Source organism: Humulus lupulus, chromosome 9 (genome assembly GCF_963169125.1).
Source record: "Humulus lupulus chromosome 9, drHumLupu1.1, whole genome shotgun sequence".
Classification (NCBI taxonomy): domain Eukaryota; kingdom Viridiplantae; phylum Streptophyta; class Magnoliopsida; order Rosales; family Cannabaceae; genus Humulus; species Humulus lupulus.
The window spans coordinates 180,359,120-180,378,645 of NC_084801.1; the positions used below are offsets into that span (position 1 = coordinate 180,359,120).

The 19,526-nt window shown below is 33.6% G+C and overlaps 1 protein-coding gene and 1 long non-coding RNA gene across 3 annotated transcripts; both read right to left on the bottom strand.

Moving 5' to 3' along the window:
• Positions 1–12,634: 12,634 nt before the first annotated feature.
• Positions 12,635–13,409, bottom strand: LOC133802572 (uncharacterized). Of its 2 annotated transcripts, none has more exons than XR_009877391.1 (3): positions 13,227–13,409; positions 12,874–12,983; positions 12,635–12,722 (listed from the first exon to the last, which is right to left on the bottom strand). It is a non-coding gene; the product is annotated as an uncharacterized LOC133802572 (long non-coding RNA). The 2 variants fall into 2 exon arrangements; XR_009877390.1 differs by having other exon boundaries at positions 12,874–12,999.
• A 2,472-nt stretch (positions 13,410–15,881) lies between these two features.
• On the bottom strand, positions 15,882–19,303 carry LOC133800382 (uncharacterized). The gene is made up of 4 exons (XM_062238340.1): positions 19,278–19,303; positions 18,890–19,191; positions 17,131–17,204; positions 15,882–15,986 (listed from the first exon to the last, which is right to left on the bottom strand). The coding sequence occupies exons 1-4, from the start codon at positions 19,301–19,303 to the stop codon at positions 15,882–15,884; spliced, it is 507 nt and encodes a 168-aa protein (XP_062094324.1).
• Positions 19,304–19,526: the final 223 nt, after the last annotated feature.

Genomic DNA, 19,526 nt, shown 5'->3' on the forward strand with positions numbered 1-19,526 from the left:
CCATCGAACGTTCAATGGGATACATCCACCTAAAGTGCATGGGACCGCCAAGAATTGCCTCTTTGAGAAGATGCAAAACCAAATGCACCATAATGTCGAAAAATGCTGGAGGAAATATCATTTTCAACTTGCATAAAATGGTGATAATGTCTGTCTCCATCTTCTCAAGGTCTTTCACATTCAAAGTCTGTGAACAAAGTTTTTTGAAAAAACCGCACAACTCAATAATTGGCTTCCGAACTTCAGGAATAAAAAATGACCTAATTGCGGCGGGCAACAACTGCTGAAACAACATGTGGCAATCGTGTGATTTCAGTCCAGTTATCTTGCCATCATTGACATTGACATTCTTCGAAATATTTGCAGCAAAACCGTCCGGGAATTCAACTGACTTCACAAATTCATAAAAAACTCGATGCTCTAGGATACTGAGGGTGTAACTGGCGTGCGGTTTCTTCCACTTGTTTCCCTCTTTGCGGAGGTGGAGTTTTTCCCTAATTTTCATGTCTGCTAGATCAAGTCTTGCCTTGTCAGTGTCTTTAGATTTTCCCTCTAAGTTCAACAAAGTTCCCAAGACACTGTCGCAAACATTCTTCTCAATGTGCATTACGTCCAAGTTATACTTCAGCAATAATTCCTTCCAATAATCAAGCTCGAAAAATATGTTCTTCTTCGACCAATTAAGTTCAATCGGAGCCCTTTTGCGTTTCACACCACCAAATTCTTTGTGTTTCTCAGGATGTCTAATCTGCAAATTCTCTAATTTCTTCAACACATCATCACCGAAGTAATCTTTCGGTGGTGGCCTGAGTTCCTTGTTATCGTCGAATAGTGCTCGTTTGCTCTTCCATTCATGATCCATATCAAGAAACCTTCTATGGCCAATGTATGCAATTTTACTTCTAATCCCTATAGAGGGAGTTTCTTCATTGCATGTGGGGCACGCCTTGTACCCTTTTGTGCTCCACCCAGACATCATAGCATAAGCTGGGTAGTTGTTAATGGTCCACAAGAGTGCTGCACGCATGTTGAACAAGGTATTATTGTATGCATCTCGTGTCTCGACACCATTCACTCATAACTCCTTCAACTCGTCAAGCAAAAGTCTCATATAGACATCGATATCTTTTCCAGGTGAAGAAGGACTTGGAATTAGAATAAACAACATTAATGACTGTGGTTTCATGCACTTCCACGACGACAAGTTGTATGGGACAAGTATCACAGGCCACATGCTGTAAGAGTTGCTCATGTTCCCAAAAGGATTGAAACCATCTGTAGCCAACCCAAGCCTAACATTTCGAGGTTCGGCTGCGAAAGATGGGTACAACTCATCAAGGTGCTTCCACGCCTTACTGTCAGCAGGGTGCCTCATCACACCATCTTCCTTTGGCCTTTTAGAATAGTGCCATCTCATATCCTCTGCAGTATATCTCGAACTGTACAGCCTTTTCAATCTCGGTGTCAACGGAAAGTACAGCATGACCTTATGAGCCACTTTCTTCCCGTTCCCACGATTATCTTGCCAGCGACACTCACCACAAACCGGACAGAATTCCGAGTTCGCATTCTCCTTCCAAAATAGTGCACAGTCATGCTTGCAAGCATCGATGGACTCATATCCCAATCCAATACTCCGCAACTTTGCCTTCGCCTCATAGTTAGACTTAGGTAAAATTGTTCCGTTAGGCATAGCGTCGACTAACAATTCCAGCAAACCATCAAAGTAATGATTGCTGCACTTGTTAATAACTTTCAGATGCATCAGCTTCACCAAGAAGTTCAATGCGGAATACATTCGGCAACCCGGGTACAATTCACTTGACATCTCCTTAAATAAATTGTCATACTTGTCGCGATGTTGAACATCATCTTGGGGAGGATCATTATAGTTTCCAGTGGGAACGCCATCTTCAGCGTAAACATCCTCTAGGATATCTGCTATCTCATCTCTATCCTGATCTCGTACCACATTTGGTGGCTGCGACAGTGCCTCTCCATGGTAATGCCACACTTTGTAGGATTGTATGATGCCATTGTTGAATAAATGCATCGAAATTGCATTTATAGGCTGGAACTTAACATTCCCACATTTCTTGCACGGACAGCGAACTAAACCTTGATCGTTCACCTGATTTTTAGCGATCTTGAAGAACTCCTTAACGCCATTTCTATACTCCAGAGACCAATGATTCCTCGCAGTCATCCAGCTTCTGTCGCTCGCCATCTTTAAGCGAAATAATTCAAAAAATATTAATAATTGTCTTAAAATGAGGGAAATGATAGTCAAAATATTTCATGACTGTTTGTTTCCCTAATTATCAGTAAGTGATAATAATATCCTATCTCTGGCAAAAATAATTATTTATATTTACAAAAAAAATGTAGCTAATTATTAATTATTACAATTTTTTAAATCATTTACTTATTTATTACTTTTATTTTAAAATTAAATTAATTATACATTAATTGCATTTTGTAATATTTTATTAAATTCTTCAATTTGTATTGGATTATTTAATTAATTAATAACAATTTTATTATATTTATATTTTACTTAATTATATTTGATTAAATCCCTTGTATTTTTAACTTTTTTCAATTACAAAACATCTAATATTAATGTTAAAATTAATTATTAATTATTATGATTGGTAATTTTATTTTATTTAAATTATAGTTAAAAATTATTTTTTTGATGTATTTTTTAATTATACTTAAATTTTTATTTAATTAATTATTAAACTTTTATTAATTTTACTAACTCTAACAAAATTTGGGCAGCATAATGACTATATTTCAAACTATCCCAAAAATTTAAAAACCTACAAATTAAACACATATACAACCAGAATATTCTCATAACATACAAAACATATATATACATTAACAAATACATCAATTTACATATATACAAATATTTAACCACAAAAAAAACATATACCAAAACTAATTTTTTTATTAATACAAAAAAAAATATTAAATACATATTTACAAACATATCACATTTAATACAAAACAATTAAAAAAATATAAACATACATTATTAATTTTTTTTTTTTAAGTTCATACTTTAACTAAAATACATATATCACAAAATACAATATAATAAATATTAACAAGAAAAAATAAAAATATTACAGTGGGTGAAGTGGCTCCACTCCAGTAGTGGTTCCGCTCTGACTACTCCGGCAGTGGCTCAGGGACACCATAGAAACAATTTAAAAAAAAAATTAATACATAAATAAAATAAAATAAAATACAAAAGTATATTAAAAAACTTACAGTGGGAAACTTGGAGGAGGAGGGGGCGGCAGTGGTGGCACGCAGTGGCATCGGGGTGGGGCTCGGGTGGGGTGGGGTGGTCGTCGGCGTGGGTGGGCTCGGGTGGCATGGGGTGGCTGTCGGGGTGTGGCTGGTGGGGGTGGTGGTGGTGCGGCTGGGGGTGGTGGAGGATTGAAGAAAGAGAGAAGAGAAGAAGAAGGAGAGAAAAAATAAAAGGAAGAAAAAAAAATGGGGAAGAAGGGCTCGGCCGCTGATTGATATCGCTATGACTTTTGCCGGCACGTTTCGTTGCGCCGACAAAAGTCTTTAATAAAACCTTAGGACAAAATGGAGCCGTTTTAATTAGTCCGACTTTTACCGACGCAAAATAAACTTTTGCCGGCGCAACGAAACGCGCCGGCAAAAGTCTAGACACCTACTTTGTTGAAAACGTGCACAAATTTAAAAATGCACGGTTGACTTTTGCCAGCGCGTTAGGTGAAATGCGCCGGCAAAAGTGTATGGTATTTTTTATAAAAATCTGATAGATCTTTGCCAGCGCAACCCCGAATTGCGCCGGTAAAAGTTTTTTTTGCCGACGCAATTCCGAATTGCGCAGGAAAAAGTCTTATTTCTTGTAGTGCATCTACTTTGAAGAATTATATAATGATTCTCTTAAGTGTTAATTTTGAAACTATACGGTTATTGAGCTCAAATTCATAAATTAGTTTATGAATCAATTGTTTACTAGTAAATTAATGGTACTTAAGAATAATAAGATAATTAAAGAGGTAAAATTAAAAGGGAAATTTCATGTTATATGCAAGATAACTTGATAAATTTTTTTAATATGGCAACATAAGTTACTATCCAAAATATATGACAATTTTAATTTTTTAGACAAAAATACCCCTAACATTCAAACACTTATTTTCTCTCTCAATCAAAAATTTCTCTCTCTAACATCTCTCATTCTCTCACTCCCTCTAACATTCTAATATTGTAGATCTCGAAAAAATACTGAATTTAAAATAAAAATCATCTAAAACCGACATTTAAGTGAAAAAATATGAACCTCCAAAGTTTTCGTCAAATTTAACTACAGAGCATCGAAAAAGCATCGTTTTGGACAAAAATCAAGTTTTCATGATTCCACCGCAACAACATCAAAACACTATCGATTTTTCATCGAAACACCATCGATTTGGGATCGAAACACCATCGATTTTGCATCGAAAAATCATCAGTTTGGCCAAAAAACAAGTTTTCATGATTGCATCACAAGAGCATCGAAACACCATCGAAATTGCATCAAAACACCATTAAAAAAGTATCTAAATTGCACCAAAACGATGCCTTTTCGATGGAAAATATATCCAATTTCGATGCTCTTGCGATGCAATCATGAAACTTGATTTTTGACAAAAACAATGCTTTTTCAATGCAAAATTGATGGTGTTTCGCTGTAAAATCGATAGTGTTTCGATGTTCTTGCGATGCAACATGAAAACTTGTTTTTTTGGCCAAAACGATGATTTTTCGATGCAAAATTGATGGTGCATCGATGGTGTTTCAATACTGTTGCAATGCAATCATGAAAACTTGATTTTTGGCCAAAACGATGCGTTTTTGATGCAATTTCAATGCAAAAATCGATGATGTTTCGATGCTCTTGCAATGCAATCATAAAAACTTATTTTTTGGCCAAAGGAATGCCTTTTCGATGAAAAATTGATGGTGTTTCGATGCGATTGCGATGAAATAATGAAAACTTTATTTTTGGCCAAAACGATGCTTTTTCGATGCAATTTCGATGCAAAATTGATGCTGTTTCGATGCTCTTGCGATGCAATCATGAAAACTTGTTTTTTGCCAAAACAATGCTTTTTCGATGCAAAATCGATGGTTTTTCGATTTTACTGCGATGCAATCATGAAAACTTGATTTTTGGCCAAAACGGTGCTTTTTCGATGAAATTTCGATGTTCTGTATTGAAATTTGACGAAAACTTTGGAGGTTCATATTTTTTCACTTAAATGTGTCTGTTATCCAAAAAATAAGCATGGATGACATGGCAAACATTTAGTACACGTGGCTAACATCTGGCAGAATTCGTGCTCGACTATCGACCAGGAAGACATCTATTGTCGCAACGTTCGATCTCTTCATACGACCAGCCTGGTCGTACGCATTCTATACGCGGAGAAGATCTTATGCAGTTATGATAGTATCCGAAATTATCTCTCATGATTTCCTGAGTATCCGATTATTTAGGAAATAATATATGTAACAAATTAATGTAAATCCTCCTTGAGTCTATAAATAGAAAAAGATAGCTCAAGAGAAAGGGATCTTCTTCTTCTTTTTTGCTTTCTGATCACTAGAGATTAGAGTTATCCTATTTGATATATTGTCTTGTTCTTCAGAGGTTAGTGAAACTCATTGAACCCTAGTTCTTTGATCACTCCTTTGAATCCTATATCAATAACAATTCAAGTGGACGTAGGTTATTACCAGATTCTGGGGTCGAAGCACTATAAACTCTTGTGTTCTTTATTATTTCGTCATCACATTCTTTCCAACGTGTTTGTCCAAATCAAGCATATTTGACTCCGTGTCAGTTGGCCAAAATCAGGGTCAACAATGTCTCAGATGATTTTTTTTTTAATTTTGGTATTTTTTCGAGATCTACAAGATTAGAATGTGAGAGAGTGAGAGAATGTGAGATGTTAGAGAGAGAGAGAGTTCGGATTGAGAGAGAAAATGGATGTTTGAATGTTAGGGGTACTTTTCTCTAAAAAATTGAAATTGTCATATATTTGAGATAGTAAATTATGTTGGTACATTAAAAAAATTCACTAACTTATCATGCATATAACATGAAATTTCCCAATTAAAATCAATATTTCTAAACAAAATTAAAATCTTTAAACTAAATTAAATTAAAAACTCTACAAAATCTATATTTCAACTGTAGATAATTAAACACATTTAGAAAACAATCAAGCAAAAAGTTAAAGATTTTAATTTAGTTTAGTTCAAAGTATAATTTAGTTTAGAAATATTAAGTTTTTAAAAGAAATTATATTTGGATAAACAATTATTTATGTTTATTGATTTTATATTTATTGGATTTTAATTTTATATAAATTAATAAATTTAAAACTTAGTTTTTGTTAATTTTTTTATTTTTAAAATGATTTTAATTAATTTTTTCTAATTTAAAATCAATTAATTAATAAAAAATCATTTTTAAATATTTTTTGAATTGCCACATCAGCAAACCTCTACTATTTTGCAAAAAAATTGGAGGGAAAAAGTCTAAAAGTGCTATAGTTCTGGGGGAGAGAGCATTTTTTCACTACTACAAAAAAGACTTTTTAGGGCTCGCTTTGTGAGTCTTAAAGACGTTTTTAGGACTCGCGCCTCACGAGTCCTCTATTTGAGAGCCTTAAATACTCATATTTTTTATTTTAAAAAATTAGATGGTAGCCAAAGCTCCCGTCGGAGCTCCAACGATGACGGCGGTGCCACCACCCGGCGGTGGTGGTTTGGTCCGATCCTTTAGTGGGTTTTGAAGCCCAAAGCACAAGGAATGCAGTGGTGGTGGTCATTTGGCTCAGGGTGGCTTGAGGTGGTCGGAAAATGCTCAAAACGTTTCGGAAACCCACATGGTCACCGAACTTTGGGGGCTTCGTCGACTAGGCTAGGGGGCACCTGAGGCTGGGGGTTTCGGGGGCCGGGGAAGTGTAACACCCCAAATTTGCTAATAAGGTTTATGACCTTGATTAGCGTGCCTGGAGGGCAATAGTGAGTTGGCATGTTAATATATGAATTTAAATGTAATAATTGAATTGTATGATTCTTACCGTGTGTGAGTGGTGATGTTATTGTGATGCACGTGCCGAGACGGTCCTAGGGAGCTGTTAGTTTAGAAGTCACAATGAGATTTTATACCCGGCTTGGGAGGAGCCTAGGGGAACTTTGGGAATTTCGTAAGTTGAGTTGAGAATTAGTGGTTATTGGTGATTGAGTAACCTGAGTAACCATTGGTAATTAGCAAGGGTAACAAGTTTAGATGAAATAAATGGTAGAATTGTAAGAAAGTAGAAATGACAAAAAGGGCCTTGGGGTTTAATTAGAAGGGGAAATAGATGGAAGGGTAAAGTGGTCATTAGGCAAAGGTTAGATAAGGTTCAGCTGAGGGAAAAAGGATTCACGTTTTACACTTGGTCACAATTGGGTTTATGCTGAAATTTGAGGAAAAAGCTAGAAGAAAAGGGAAGAAGAGGAAGGCTGAAGTTGGGAGACCTAGGAGGAGAATCAAGGTGGTTTAAGGCAATTAAATTGAACATAAGCCAAGATTATTTAGAGGTAAGGATTTATCTCTGTTTTGTTTAAGTTTCAAGTCCGATTTTTAGAGAATAAGCATGAAATTGAAAGAGAGTTGTGGCTGGTTTTGTAAGGAATTCAGTTTGGATAATCAAGGGGGAAAGTGGGTTGAAGCTGAGATTGAAGAGAATTCAAGCTGAATTCTTGATTGAGGTAAGAGCTCTAAACATGTTTGAATTTTGTATTTGATGTGGTTAAGATTTTAGAAGCATGAGTTATAATTTACAAGTTCTGGTCTAAGTTTTAGAAGCCATGGTTTAAGTTTCTAAAATCTAAAACTCAAGTGTGGAATTTTGGGTGTAATTGTGTAATTGAGCTTGTTGTTGATGTTTATAGGTTATTAAATGGTTTATTTGGGGTTTTAAACTGATTTTGGGGTTTAGGTATGCATTGGGGTGGAATTGGGAGTGTTTTGGTTCGGGGAAAATGTAGGGGAAAACCCAGATTTCTGGGTTCGCGAAGGGGCGCCGCGGCCCTGTTCTTTGGCGTCGCGGCGCGAGGCTGCATCAGGGTTGGGGGTACTCTCTGACTTGCTGGGCACCGCAGCCCTCAAGGGCAGCTCCGCAGCGCTAGGCTATTTTCAGGATAGGGTAATTTTGCCTTTTTGGGCATTTGTTTCAGGGGCTCGGGGGATGTTTCCGATGCATTGTTTTAGGAATTTGGGGATCCCAAGAGTATGGGATTGGTCCCGGGAGGTGGTTTTGGATCGATTAGTATTAAAAGGTGTTTTGTATATGTTGTGACTAGGTCTTCGGAGAGGCTCGGGATAGAGGACCGTGCTCGTGACCTTGGTGCATTGTGAAGCTCAGGATACAGGTAAGAAAACTGTAGCACCCGTAGATCAGGGCATGGGCCCATAGTATTGTTGCAGGGCACGACCCTAGATTTCATTATTGTTAGGGTGTAGCTTTGATTGAATTATTATATGCTTGAATGTTGTTTAAGTATGTTATATGTATGGATATAGTAGAATGAACGACAAAGGAGCCGAGAACGGTGAGGGGCTGAGAACGGCATTGGGGCCAGGAATATCACTTAGCACATGGAGTGCTTATGGTTAGGGTGAGACCCCAATGGGTACATGGGATATCCTTATGGTGTGGACCGAGAACCCAGGCTTTGGTAACGCTTCTGGGACGGCATGACCGTATATGTGTTTAAATCTTATAGACTATCTGTTTATCTGTGGAATATCTGACATAATGGTTATATGTTATGCGTATGTTATGTGTTGTATGAGTTTTCTTGTTAGGCTTCGGCTCACGGGTGCTCTGTGTTGCAGGTAAAGGCAAGGAGAAAGTTAACCAGCCATGAGTACGGAGAGCGTGGGGGCGGCGCGTACATGTTTGACCTGCCCAACTTCTTTGGTTGGGGGCATTTTGAGAAATGACTGTATTAAACTATGTTTTTGATAATTAGTTATCTGTAAACCTATTTTGAATTGTAAATATTTTACAAACCTCATTTTGGGATCCCGAATGTTAAACTCTTGGAACTTTTAATGGAATGGAGTACTTTTAAAGATTACAGCCTTGACTTTTGTTTAATCACACTTTTGTTCTAAAAACCTCACTTAGCGAGTTAATTGCACATTTTAAACTTACTTAGTAACGGCTTTAAGGTAGTAGGGCGTTACAACTTGGTATCAGAGCTCCGCGAGTCCTAAAACAAATTCTTTAAGGACTTGCAACGCGAGTCCTAAAATATCCAGGAAGCTTTTTTATGACTCACATTTAGGTGAGTGTCCTAAAAAGGTGTTTTTGTAGTAGTGGGAGCGCCGTCGTTCGTGGCTGACATTGGGGTTTCGTGAGTGAGAGAGAGAGAAAATTGGGAAGAGAGCAAGGAGAGAGAGAGAGAATGGAATGTTGTTTTTTTTTCTTTGAGATTTAATATATAATGAAACTTTAGTTAAAAAAAATTCAAACTTTTAGGACACACATAAGTTTTTAGGGTTCGCGTTGCGAGTCCTAAAAAAAATTATCTAAGGACTCTCAATGAGTATCCTAAAAAGTCCAGAAACTTTCGTTAAAAAAAATTCAAACTTTTAGGACACGCATCCGTTTTTAAGGCTCACATTGTGAGTCCTAAAAAAAATTCTTTAAGGACTCATAATGAGTGTCCTAAAAAGTTCAAGAGGTGTTTGTTAAAAAAAAAATCAAACTTTTAAGTCACACATAGTTTTTAGGACTCGCGGATGTTGCAAGTTCTAAAAAGTCCAAGAGCTGTTTTTAGGACTTGCATTTAGGTGAATTTCCTAAAAAAAAGTCATAAAATGGTGTTTTTGTAGTAGTGTGTCCTAAATAATAAAAAAATAATTAATTTTTAAATTAATTACGTTGTTTATTTAATATATGATATTAATACTTGTTAGTTTAATTTGGGTAGAATTTAAATTTGAATTTATTTAAATAAATACTAATTGGGTTAATTAATTAATAATAGTGTATTTTAATTAGATTAGGAATATTATTCAAATATTTGATTTGAATAATAGTTCAAATAACTCATAGTTAAAGGATAATTTATTTATGAAATTATATTTTAAATAAATTATTTGGGAAAAAAGTTGGAACACATGTCACTGGACAGTGCATGTGTCACATCACATGTCGATTATTGTGCTTGCACAGTAGCTGACTCTTTTATTTATTTAATGATAATTTTATTAGATAAATAATTAAACATGGTTTATTTATTTAAATAATAAAAGATAATTATTAGTCCTAAAAAATGATAATTTAAGTATGTATTATTCTTTTTAGGGATAGAGCATTCTCAATGGATACTCTACTCTATCTTTTAAAATACCTTCAAAAAACACACTTTTTTCTATTTTACCTCTAAGTCTTACATTATACCATACATCAGATTTTCTATATATTTCTCTACATCATTTAAATATTATATCTTTAAACATATTTTATTAATTAAAGTAAAATAAAATAATTGAAAAAGAAAAAAGAAATAATAAATATATATACTAAATGGGAGAGAGAAAACTTATAAAGAAAAATAATAATATTAAAATATTATATAAAGGATATGTAAATGTAGATATTGATTAATTTGAGTTTGTGCATATCTATTATAAATTTATGTATAAATGAGCTGATGAAAGGTGTTTTTGTGAGTTTTAGCTAAATATTATAGAGAAAATGTATTACAAAATACATCACCAAAACATATTTTTTTTTATAATTTACCTCAAACTTTTACATTATACCATATATCAACTTTTCTATTTTTTCTCTACATCATTTAAATATTATATTTTTAAAAATATTTTATTCATTTTAAGAAATAAAATAATTAAATATAATAGTATCACACTCATATATATATATACAAAAGTTTATAAAAAATAATAAGATATTTATACACTACAAGAAAAAACAGTATTCATAACACTTAAAAACTGCTAATCGGGACTATTGATAGCACTTCTGAAAATGCTAACATAGCCCATGTTATTAAAAGTCCAGTCTTTTCTATAACAGTTTTTTAATGTTATGTTCAGTGTTATCTTAAACTATTCAATAACACATTTTTAGATGCTATAATATTCAAATAATAACATTTAGATAAAGTTTTTGGTTATAAATTTGAAGTTTAATCTTGTACTTTTTTCATAACACTTTTCAACTGTTACATTTGATTATTTTAATAACATTTTTAGTTTGTTATATTATATAAACCATAACGATTTTTTACGCTTATAATATGTTTCTAAATCATAACATATTAAGATTTTTTATTGTGATAATGGTACTTATAAGTTTTTTTTTTAATTAAAAGATTTTCATTATTGTATTTTGATAAAAAAAATATCAAAATTAATCATAAAATATAATTCTCAATAGATTGATAAACCATAAGTATTACATTAAACAATAACTAATTCAAACTCTGAATGTGTCTATTTCATGAGATCTTAGTTCTAACTTAAGTTTGAAAGCATAACATAATAAAGTTTTATAATCTTGAACATTTTTTACTTCAAAAATGAAAAACAAAAAATTACAAGATACACAAGTAAACCATGCATGAAACTTGCTCCATCCTTCAATTCATCATCCTTTGTGCACTTGTCTTTGTTGTGAGTCCATTTGTTGTGCACTTGTCATATACCTGTTTCCCTTTCTTCCACAGGTCCATATGTAATCCTCTTTGCAATAAAGCCAGTTGTAGTCCACAAAAGGCCTATTGCTGTCAAGCTTATGTTAAGCTCCGTCTTTAGAGCACTGTAAGCTCTAGTCACATCTACACACCTGTAATATTCGAGTGTAATAATGGAATCACACCAGCAATTACTTAAAGTGGTAATTCTAGGGCTTTTATAAAAAAAAAAACAGAACCAAATTGCCTTGTATTAATTAAAAATGCATGAAAGTCATAATTCTAGGTTTCTATGTTGGAAGTAATGAAATTATAAGATTTTATCAGTCAATCCAAGTATAGGTGTCAGTGTGTGCCTATGCATGTGTGTAATCGGTCACTTGATATATTATGTCACTGCATAGTATAGTATCTGATAAAACTGGAAGATTAGAACTTATTAAAGTGGCAGCTATAGTCATCCATGTTGCATTAATGAAATTATTAGCTCTTATTAAATATATCTGTATTATACTTTCAAAAGCATCAATCAAGCAATCAAAGAATATGTACTATTATCTGATATAAGTGTCAAATGTAAGCATGAAAAATCATAGACAACCTATGACTTCAATACAGTAATGTGTATAAAAAGGAAGAATGAAAAGGCTAATAAAAGCAGACATTACATTCTATGATATCCCTTTGGGTTTGGTTGACAAATCCTGGAAGTGATCTGAACCTAAAACAACACATATGGATTGATCTAATGCATTTAGTGCCATCTAACACTTTCTTTAAGATCATAAATTTTCACCTAAAATATTATAGATATATATAAAAACATATATCCTGCTAAACAAACAGTAAGTTACATGATTTACCTGATAATTTAAAGAGAAAAGAATACTGAAGTCGCTGTACTGGCCAGACGATTCCCTCAATAACTTTTTCACACCAGTAGAAACCTCCTGTCAAGATAAACTAAAGCTTAATATACTTAAACAATTAAACTCTATAAGAATGCTGCAAGAAAATCCCAAACAAAAATACTAGTTTCTAGTTACCAAATAGAGATTAACAATTTTCAAATAAATATGAATTACAATATAGAGAGCAAACCTTATTTACATTCAATCCTAATGCCTTGTTTCCTTCATCCAAGTCTTCCAACTTTTTTAATCTTTCACGCTCCAACTTTAGTGCAACTTCTGCAGCTTTAGTAATGTCACCTACCACCAATAGCCCCTTTCACGCATCAGATAACAGAAAAATTCTTAAAAGAGTACAGAGAACATGAATAAACTGAAAAAAAAACAGAGGGGAATACAGTGGAGTGTCAAAAATGAACTATTGCCAAAACCTAGTTGATCTTTGTGAAAACTAGGGCTAAACTAGATTTTTAGATAAAACGGCAAATGATTATATTTATAGATCAGTACAAGGTTGCTATATTTGCCTAGTAGCCAAATTACCTGCTGATGCTGAATTTATTGGTTTTTCAAATTCAGATTCCTTGGTTTTGGCTTTAGTTTGCAATCATAAAGCTTCCTTCTGAACAGCAGCCTGGCTTGACGCTTCATTGGCCTCCCTTTCAGCAGCCTCTTTTGCTTCTCTTCTCTGAGCTTCCATTGCAGCCCTATTTCAGGTCGTACAGTAAGAAGACTTTTCACCTAACAATAAGCAGAATTGAACAAGTTAAAGAGCAGAGTACAAAGTATGTTGCCCGCTGTTAGTTCCTTTGATAAGTCAAATTTAAAATGCATCTAGTATACAAACATCTTCTAAACATTCACATTCTACTATTCTAGCACCCACCAGAAGCAATCCAATAACGTTCTTCGGATTCCCAGAATAGACAGGAACTCGACTATGCCCCCGAGCAAGAACTTTTCCCATAGCCTCCATGTGTTATTGAATAAAAGGAGGAGAAAAATGAGAAATACAGTAAAAAAATATAATTTTTTTCTGCAACAAACTTCTGCTAAGAAAACAGAAAATAACTGTACGACGAGAAAACACATTGAGCTGTCATGTGATTCAAACATTCCTAACATTTCAATTGCAGCATAAGACATGTTTCAGTAAAACATGGGTCACGCCATTATGATATGCCAGAGCACTGTATGCGAAAATAAAAATAAAATGTACAAACTATCCTCAGTGAAACTTTGTGTAAAAAGGTGACAGAAGTATTGACAAGCCAGCAACTAATTGGGATAGTGTTCCTAAGATGATAGGCTAGGAGCCTAGGACTGATATCACAGCTAAAATATCCTTCTTTTAACACAATCTATCACTACAACAACAACAAAACTTTCTATATTTTCTTCTTTTATAAAAAAATAGTTTCTAAGGTCGAGTGACTGAATCTTTGAAAATCAGCTAAAAACAGCATGTAAACAAAAATTGTGAAAACCAGTAAAATCCAATTGACCAAAAGAAAGAACAATGAATTCATGACCAAAACTCACCAGTCGAACTTTGAATTGACATCTAAGGAAAACGTTGATTCAATGGGTGTCATAGCCTCCTCAGCTGTCTGTTTTTTAAGATTTAAAAAAAATTAATAATAGAAAGAAAGTAAGATGCTGATTTTCTAATCATGAAACATTATTGCAAGCTACTATCATATTCAAGTTACAATTTCAGTATGAGCATAAAGAGTGAAATCATTATACATCAAAATGAAACTATAATGACAAGAAAAGTTTCAGAATGCTCTTTAAACCAAAAGATAAGATGAATGGGGAGTAAAGTAAAAAAATCCAAACAACTTTAAAACAGAATATTGAAGAAGCGAGCTCGAGAGAGAGAAAGATTTAGCATGAGCACAGAGTTTCAAATAGCTATACTTCAAAATGAAATTACAATTAAAAAAAACAAGTTTTAGCCTCTTTGGTATAGTTCTAAAGACTCAGAGAGAGAGAGAAGTAGAAGAAGTAAAATAAACTTTCATATTCACCAGGATTTACGTCCACCTCATATAATAGTTGGATATAATACTATCACTGGCATACATGCAAATTAGAAGGAAATGAATGTAAGGAATAATGATATTTCTGTTAAGACCTTACCTTCTCAGTTAAATCTAGTGCCCCACTTATAATTGTTGTCTCGTCATGTGTAAGCTCACCACCCTTGCCGCCCTATTATGACAAGATAAGGAAATCAGAACTAATGCCAAGATATATCTGTGGTAGATGATAGCAATAATTCATATTTTCAACTTGTAAAGCTATTCCTTAAGTTAAAGAACATATTAATTATCCTCAACAGCTTTACTTTACCTCTTGGTTGTGGATGGAGACAAGGACTTTTAACTGAGCTCGCCTAAATAAAGCTTCATTATGTTCTAATACCCAATCCAAAATCTGCATTGTGTATATCTCAAGTAAAAAAATAGATATAAATCCCTTATAATCTGATATCATTAAGAATCCATCGTTTTGCAACCAGATTCCACAGTTTTGCTTTACATTTATGATTTATTTTTAACCACTGAAAAAATACTTAAATTCAATGACTAAAGCACCAGTTTAAAATAGTATAGATTAGAGGGTTGATAAATGCAAATTCCAAGTTCACATTTAAATGTTTAAACATCAACTTTCCATTGGAGATTGTACCTTTCCAATTGGGTATGAAATTAGGTAGCAAATTATCATCAACACCTCCAGACTATATTTTTATTAAAAGCGAATAATCAACAACACTTCCAGTCATTATTATGTCCAATAGATAGAAAAAGATAGGATCAGGAGTGATCCTACATCTGGCCAACTAGAAATTAGATGTAAAAAGCTTAATATTTTTCACAAAAACCTATAAGACATAGAATCAGCTCAACATTTTTGGTTTGAAATAAGAAGCTAACAAGGGTTCATTTTACATTTAAGCCTCACCAGATAATACCAAGTGATTTAATCAGATGACTTTTTCTTTTTTTAAAGCCCAGCTAGAATGAAATAAAATAATCAACACAATAGCTTATTAGACAAGTTCTATCGCTTTTAGAACTTAAAATACTGCAATCTTCTTAGAGAACACCTAATTAACCTTGTTCTCCTTTTTCTATTCTTTAGATTTTCTCACACTAAAAATCTTTTTCCTTTGAAAGAAAGAGAGACTCACAAAAGAACATAATCTGGCATTAACAGTTTCTGACTCACCTCAAGAGCAGTTGGATCTCTTGGGGAATTGCTCAGTGTTGCTTCGTATCCTCTCAGTTGAGTCTGCCATGAATCAGAAGTAAAATAATTAGCATGTTGGGCAGCTCTTTACCACTTTCGGGATGATTCCTCCAAAATACACAACATGATTGATGGTCCATTAGGATCAACAAGAAATATGTGAAGTATAAACCAGCTCAGCAGCAAAGAAAAGCATAAAATGAATATAAGACTTGATTTGCCAGTTATATAAGAAAGAAAAAACATTGCATATTGCAAGGATCAAAGGAGTTATCAGAAACAGCAACAGTATTAAAATTAGTTATACTTAACAGGGAAGGAAAAGTGTTACAGATTTTAGTATTACTATTTGCAAAATTTAAGAGGATGCCAAAGGAAGTCAAATCCCAATGTATACACAAAAGGGAATAAGTATAGTGCACCCAAAAAAAAAAAGAAATGATCATAGAGTCAAAGAAAAGAAAGGGTATAATATTATAATGAAATATTTTCAGTCTTATAAATAACTAATGATGTCAAATTAATCAATAATATAGTGATTTTGAGATGTATCTCTAATTTAAATCCACTCTAGTGCATTATATATCATTAAGTTTATATTTATATTCACTCCAACATTCTCAACCTACCTAGTACTGTTGTTCACTCCAACTTTCTCAACCTACTACCAATATATTTAAAGGGCTCTCAATTTATTTAACTTCATTAGTTGTTCTAATTAATAATATCAGAGAGTGAAGAAAATATTTTAGCCACAATTATTTTTTCTACTATCAAAAGGTCAGTCTTTAAATTCTCTCTTATTTGCTTCGCTCTAAATGGAAGTGCAACAAGTTATTTAACTTCTATTCTATCAACAATCCCTCCAATGAGGTAAACACCACAAAGTAATGGTTGTATATGCTAGTTCCTAACTCTCCCAGTCAGCTATCCAAAAGACCATGAATTGTGGTTTTAAAATTCTATTCTATCTGATAATTTAGAAACAGAGGAAAATTTTATGACTCTTAAATCGTATGCAGTGCTTCACAATTGAGTACAGAAAAGTTTAGTTTTTAGATATTGAATTGTTACAATATACTGGGCACTATGATAATCATATCTAATGTCTAGACAGACCACGCTGATTGATCCAAGGCACTTCTATCTTTGAAGAAAAACAAACATCAACTAATACAAATATTACCTGAAGAGTAGTTTTCTCTTCTTCTGACAGTTGATTACCAACAACTGCAGCATCCTCAGGACCAACACTGAAAACTTGTAGACCATATCAAATGCAATCATTTCTCAGGAAATTAAGCAATAAAGTAATACAAAATAGACATAATAAAGAAAAGATATGGGGGAAAAAACAATACATCTAACCCCTTAAAGCATAATATTTTCGTTGCATGTGGTGTTCTTAGCATACAAACAAGTTTACATTCAAGTAGTACGATTCAACAATCAAATCAGGGTTGAAATAAATGTAGTATACATATCTGTCAATGGCAATAGAAAGCAATTGGTTCTAACGATAAGTTGTGTAGTAAATATGAATTACCTTTCAGCCCCATTAAAAGTAAAAAAATAAAAGCTATGTAACAGATTTTTGGGACCAATTTCATGTAAATAGAAGATTAGACAACCAAATAGTGCTAGCATTCCACACCATGTAAATTATTGGAAGATGAATAGTCTGTAACTCATTGTTATTTTGAAGAGCTTTAGATATTTCAATAACAATGGAAAGGGAAATTATGAAGCAATATGTCTTTCATATCCAGACATAATATGAGCAAAGCCTGCAAACATAAAGAAAAGAAGAAACAAATATAATTGACAACTAGAATAGCAAAAAGAGAGAAATAAAAAGGCAAGGGAAAGTTGGGTTGTGCCTATCTTCATGAACTAAATTGCTGAAACATAAGCACTCATTAAAGTTGTAATATTTATAATAGATGTTAAGAGGTCATCTTTGGTTACAGAAATAATAGTGAAACTACAATGACTACATCCAAAAATTCCAGTCTCTTAGTCAATCAGAAAAAGAAAAACTGCTGAAATGTTTGGTGCATCAATTCTCTTTTGACGCCCTGAAAAGTTTGAACATTCCTTTCAAGCCAAAGTTGCCAACATAGAGCTAGTTTTGAAGATTGGTCATTACAGAAAAACATTTTAATTGATGAGTAACAGCATAGACTTCCAAGAAATATGTAACTGCATGTTTTATGGGAAGAAAAAACTGCAGAAGCATGTACAAAAACATATTTGCAGGCAGTAAATACAGGGCAATTTTTTTTTAAGAATATACATGCTAATCCCGAAGGGAAAAGTAATTGAGATTAAAGTAAAAACTCTTCATTGTAAACTATCTAACGAACACAAATACATGACACATTAACCCATAGAATAATGACCTTGACATCACTGGTTCCAGGAAAAAACTTGTCTCCAAACTTGTGAAAACTAACCGTCATCACCCTGCCATGTTAAACTATGAAGATTCGATTAGAGTTCCAAGCGAGTGTGACAGCTACAATAAAAATTTTGATATCCTATGATTTTACTGGTAGTAATTGACAGGCAGGGGGGCACACAATAATTCAAAAAAAAAATCAAACCCAGGACAGTTTGACCTCAGAGCTTAGTCGTTGCAATCGAAAACGAATAATCAAAGACAATAGGAAGAAACCCATTAGAGTAGAAAGCTAAGGTTTAAGATACATGGAAAGGAAAGGAAGATTGAAGCCAAATAGGTTCAGCCAAACAATAACCAAATACACCCATAGAAGCCATCACCCATAAAAAGGAAACGAAAAGGAAGTATGTATAAACCCATCAGTTATTTTAGCTTTATTTAATAAATTAAAAATTCCCAACACCCATCAGTTGGAAACGAAAAGGAAGTATGTACAAACATATACATATAAATATATATATAAAGAAATAAAGTAACTTACAGTGAAAAAGATGCTTAGCGAGAGTTTCATGGGGCATAAACTCAGCCACGAGTAACCTCTCATCTCCTTCGCAGCAACATCCAATCAGAGAAAGAGCTCCACTCTGGAGCGTGACTTCGTGAGGCAGAGAAGCTCCACTCTGGAGTGTGACTTCGCGAGGCGGAGAAAGAGCTCCACTCTGGAGCGTGTCTTCGTGAGGCAGAGATGAGTTGAGAAGCCGAGAGTGAGAGATGGAGACTTCGTGAGGCGGAGAGACGAGACGAGAGTGAGAGATGGAGGCTGAGAGAAATTTTTTTGGGTAACTTAAGGATTAAAATTTGGCAGATGAGACCAAAAAAGAAATTGCATTTGGCGCCTGAGGTTTTTTCATATGGCGCCAAAATAAAACATTCCGTGTGTTTTTATCCCCACCATTAATAGCACTTCTCAATTTATGTTATTTTTTTAATGTAATATATACTAAAAATTGTTGTAGTGATAACTTGATGAATAGTGTTTCACTACATATAAAGAAATTCTATTCATTTAGGTAAAAAAATATAACTTTACATCACCCATTGGAAGACTATTTAACAATTTTTTTCTCTATATTATAAATAATTAGACATTTTACCTCTTCCATTGGGAGTGCTCTTAG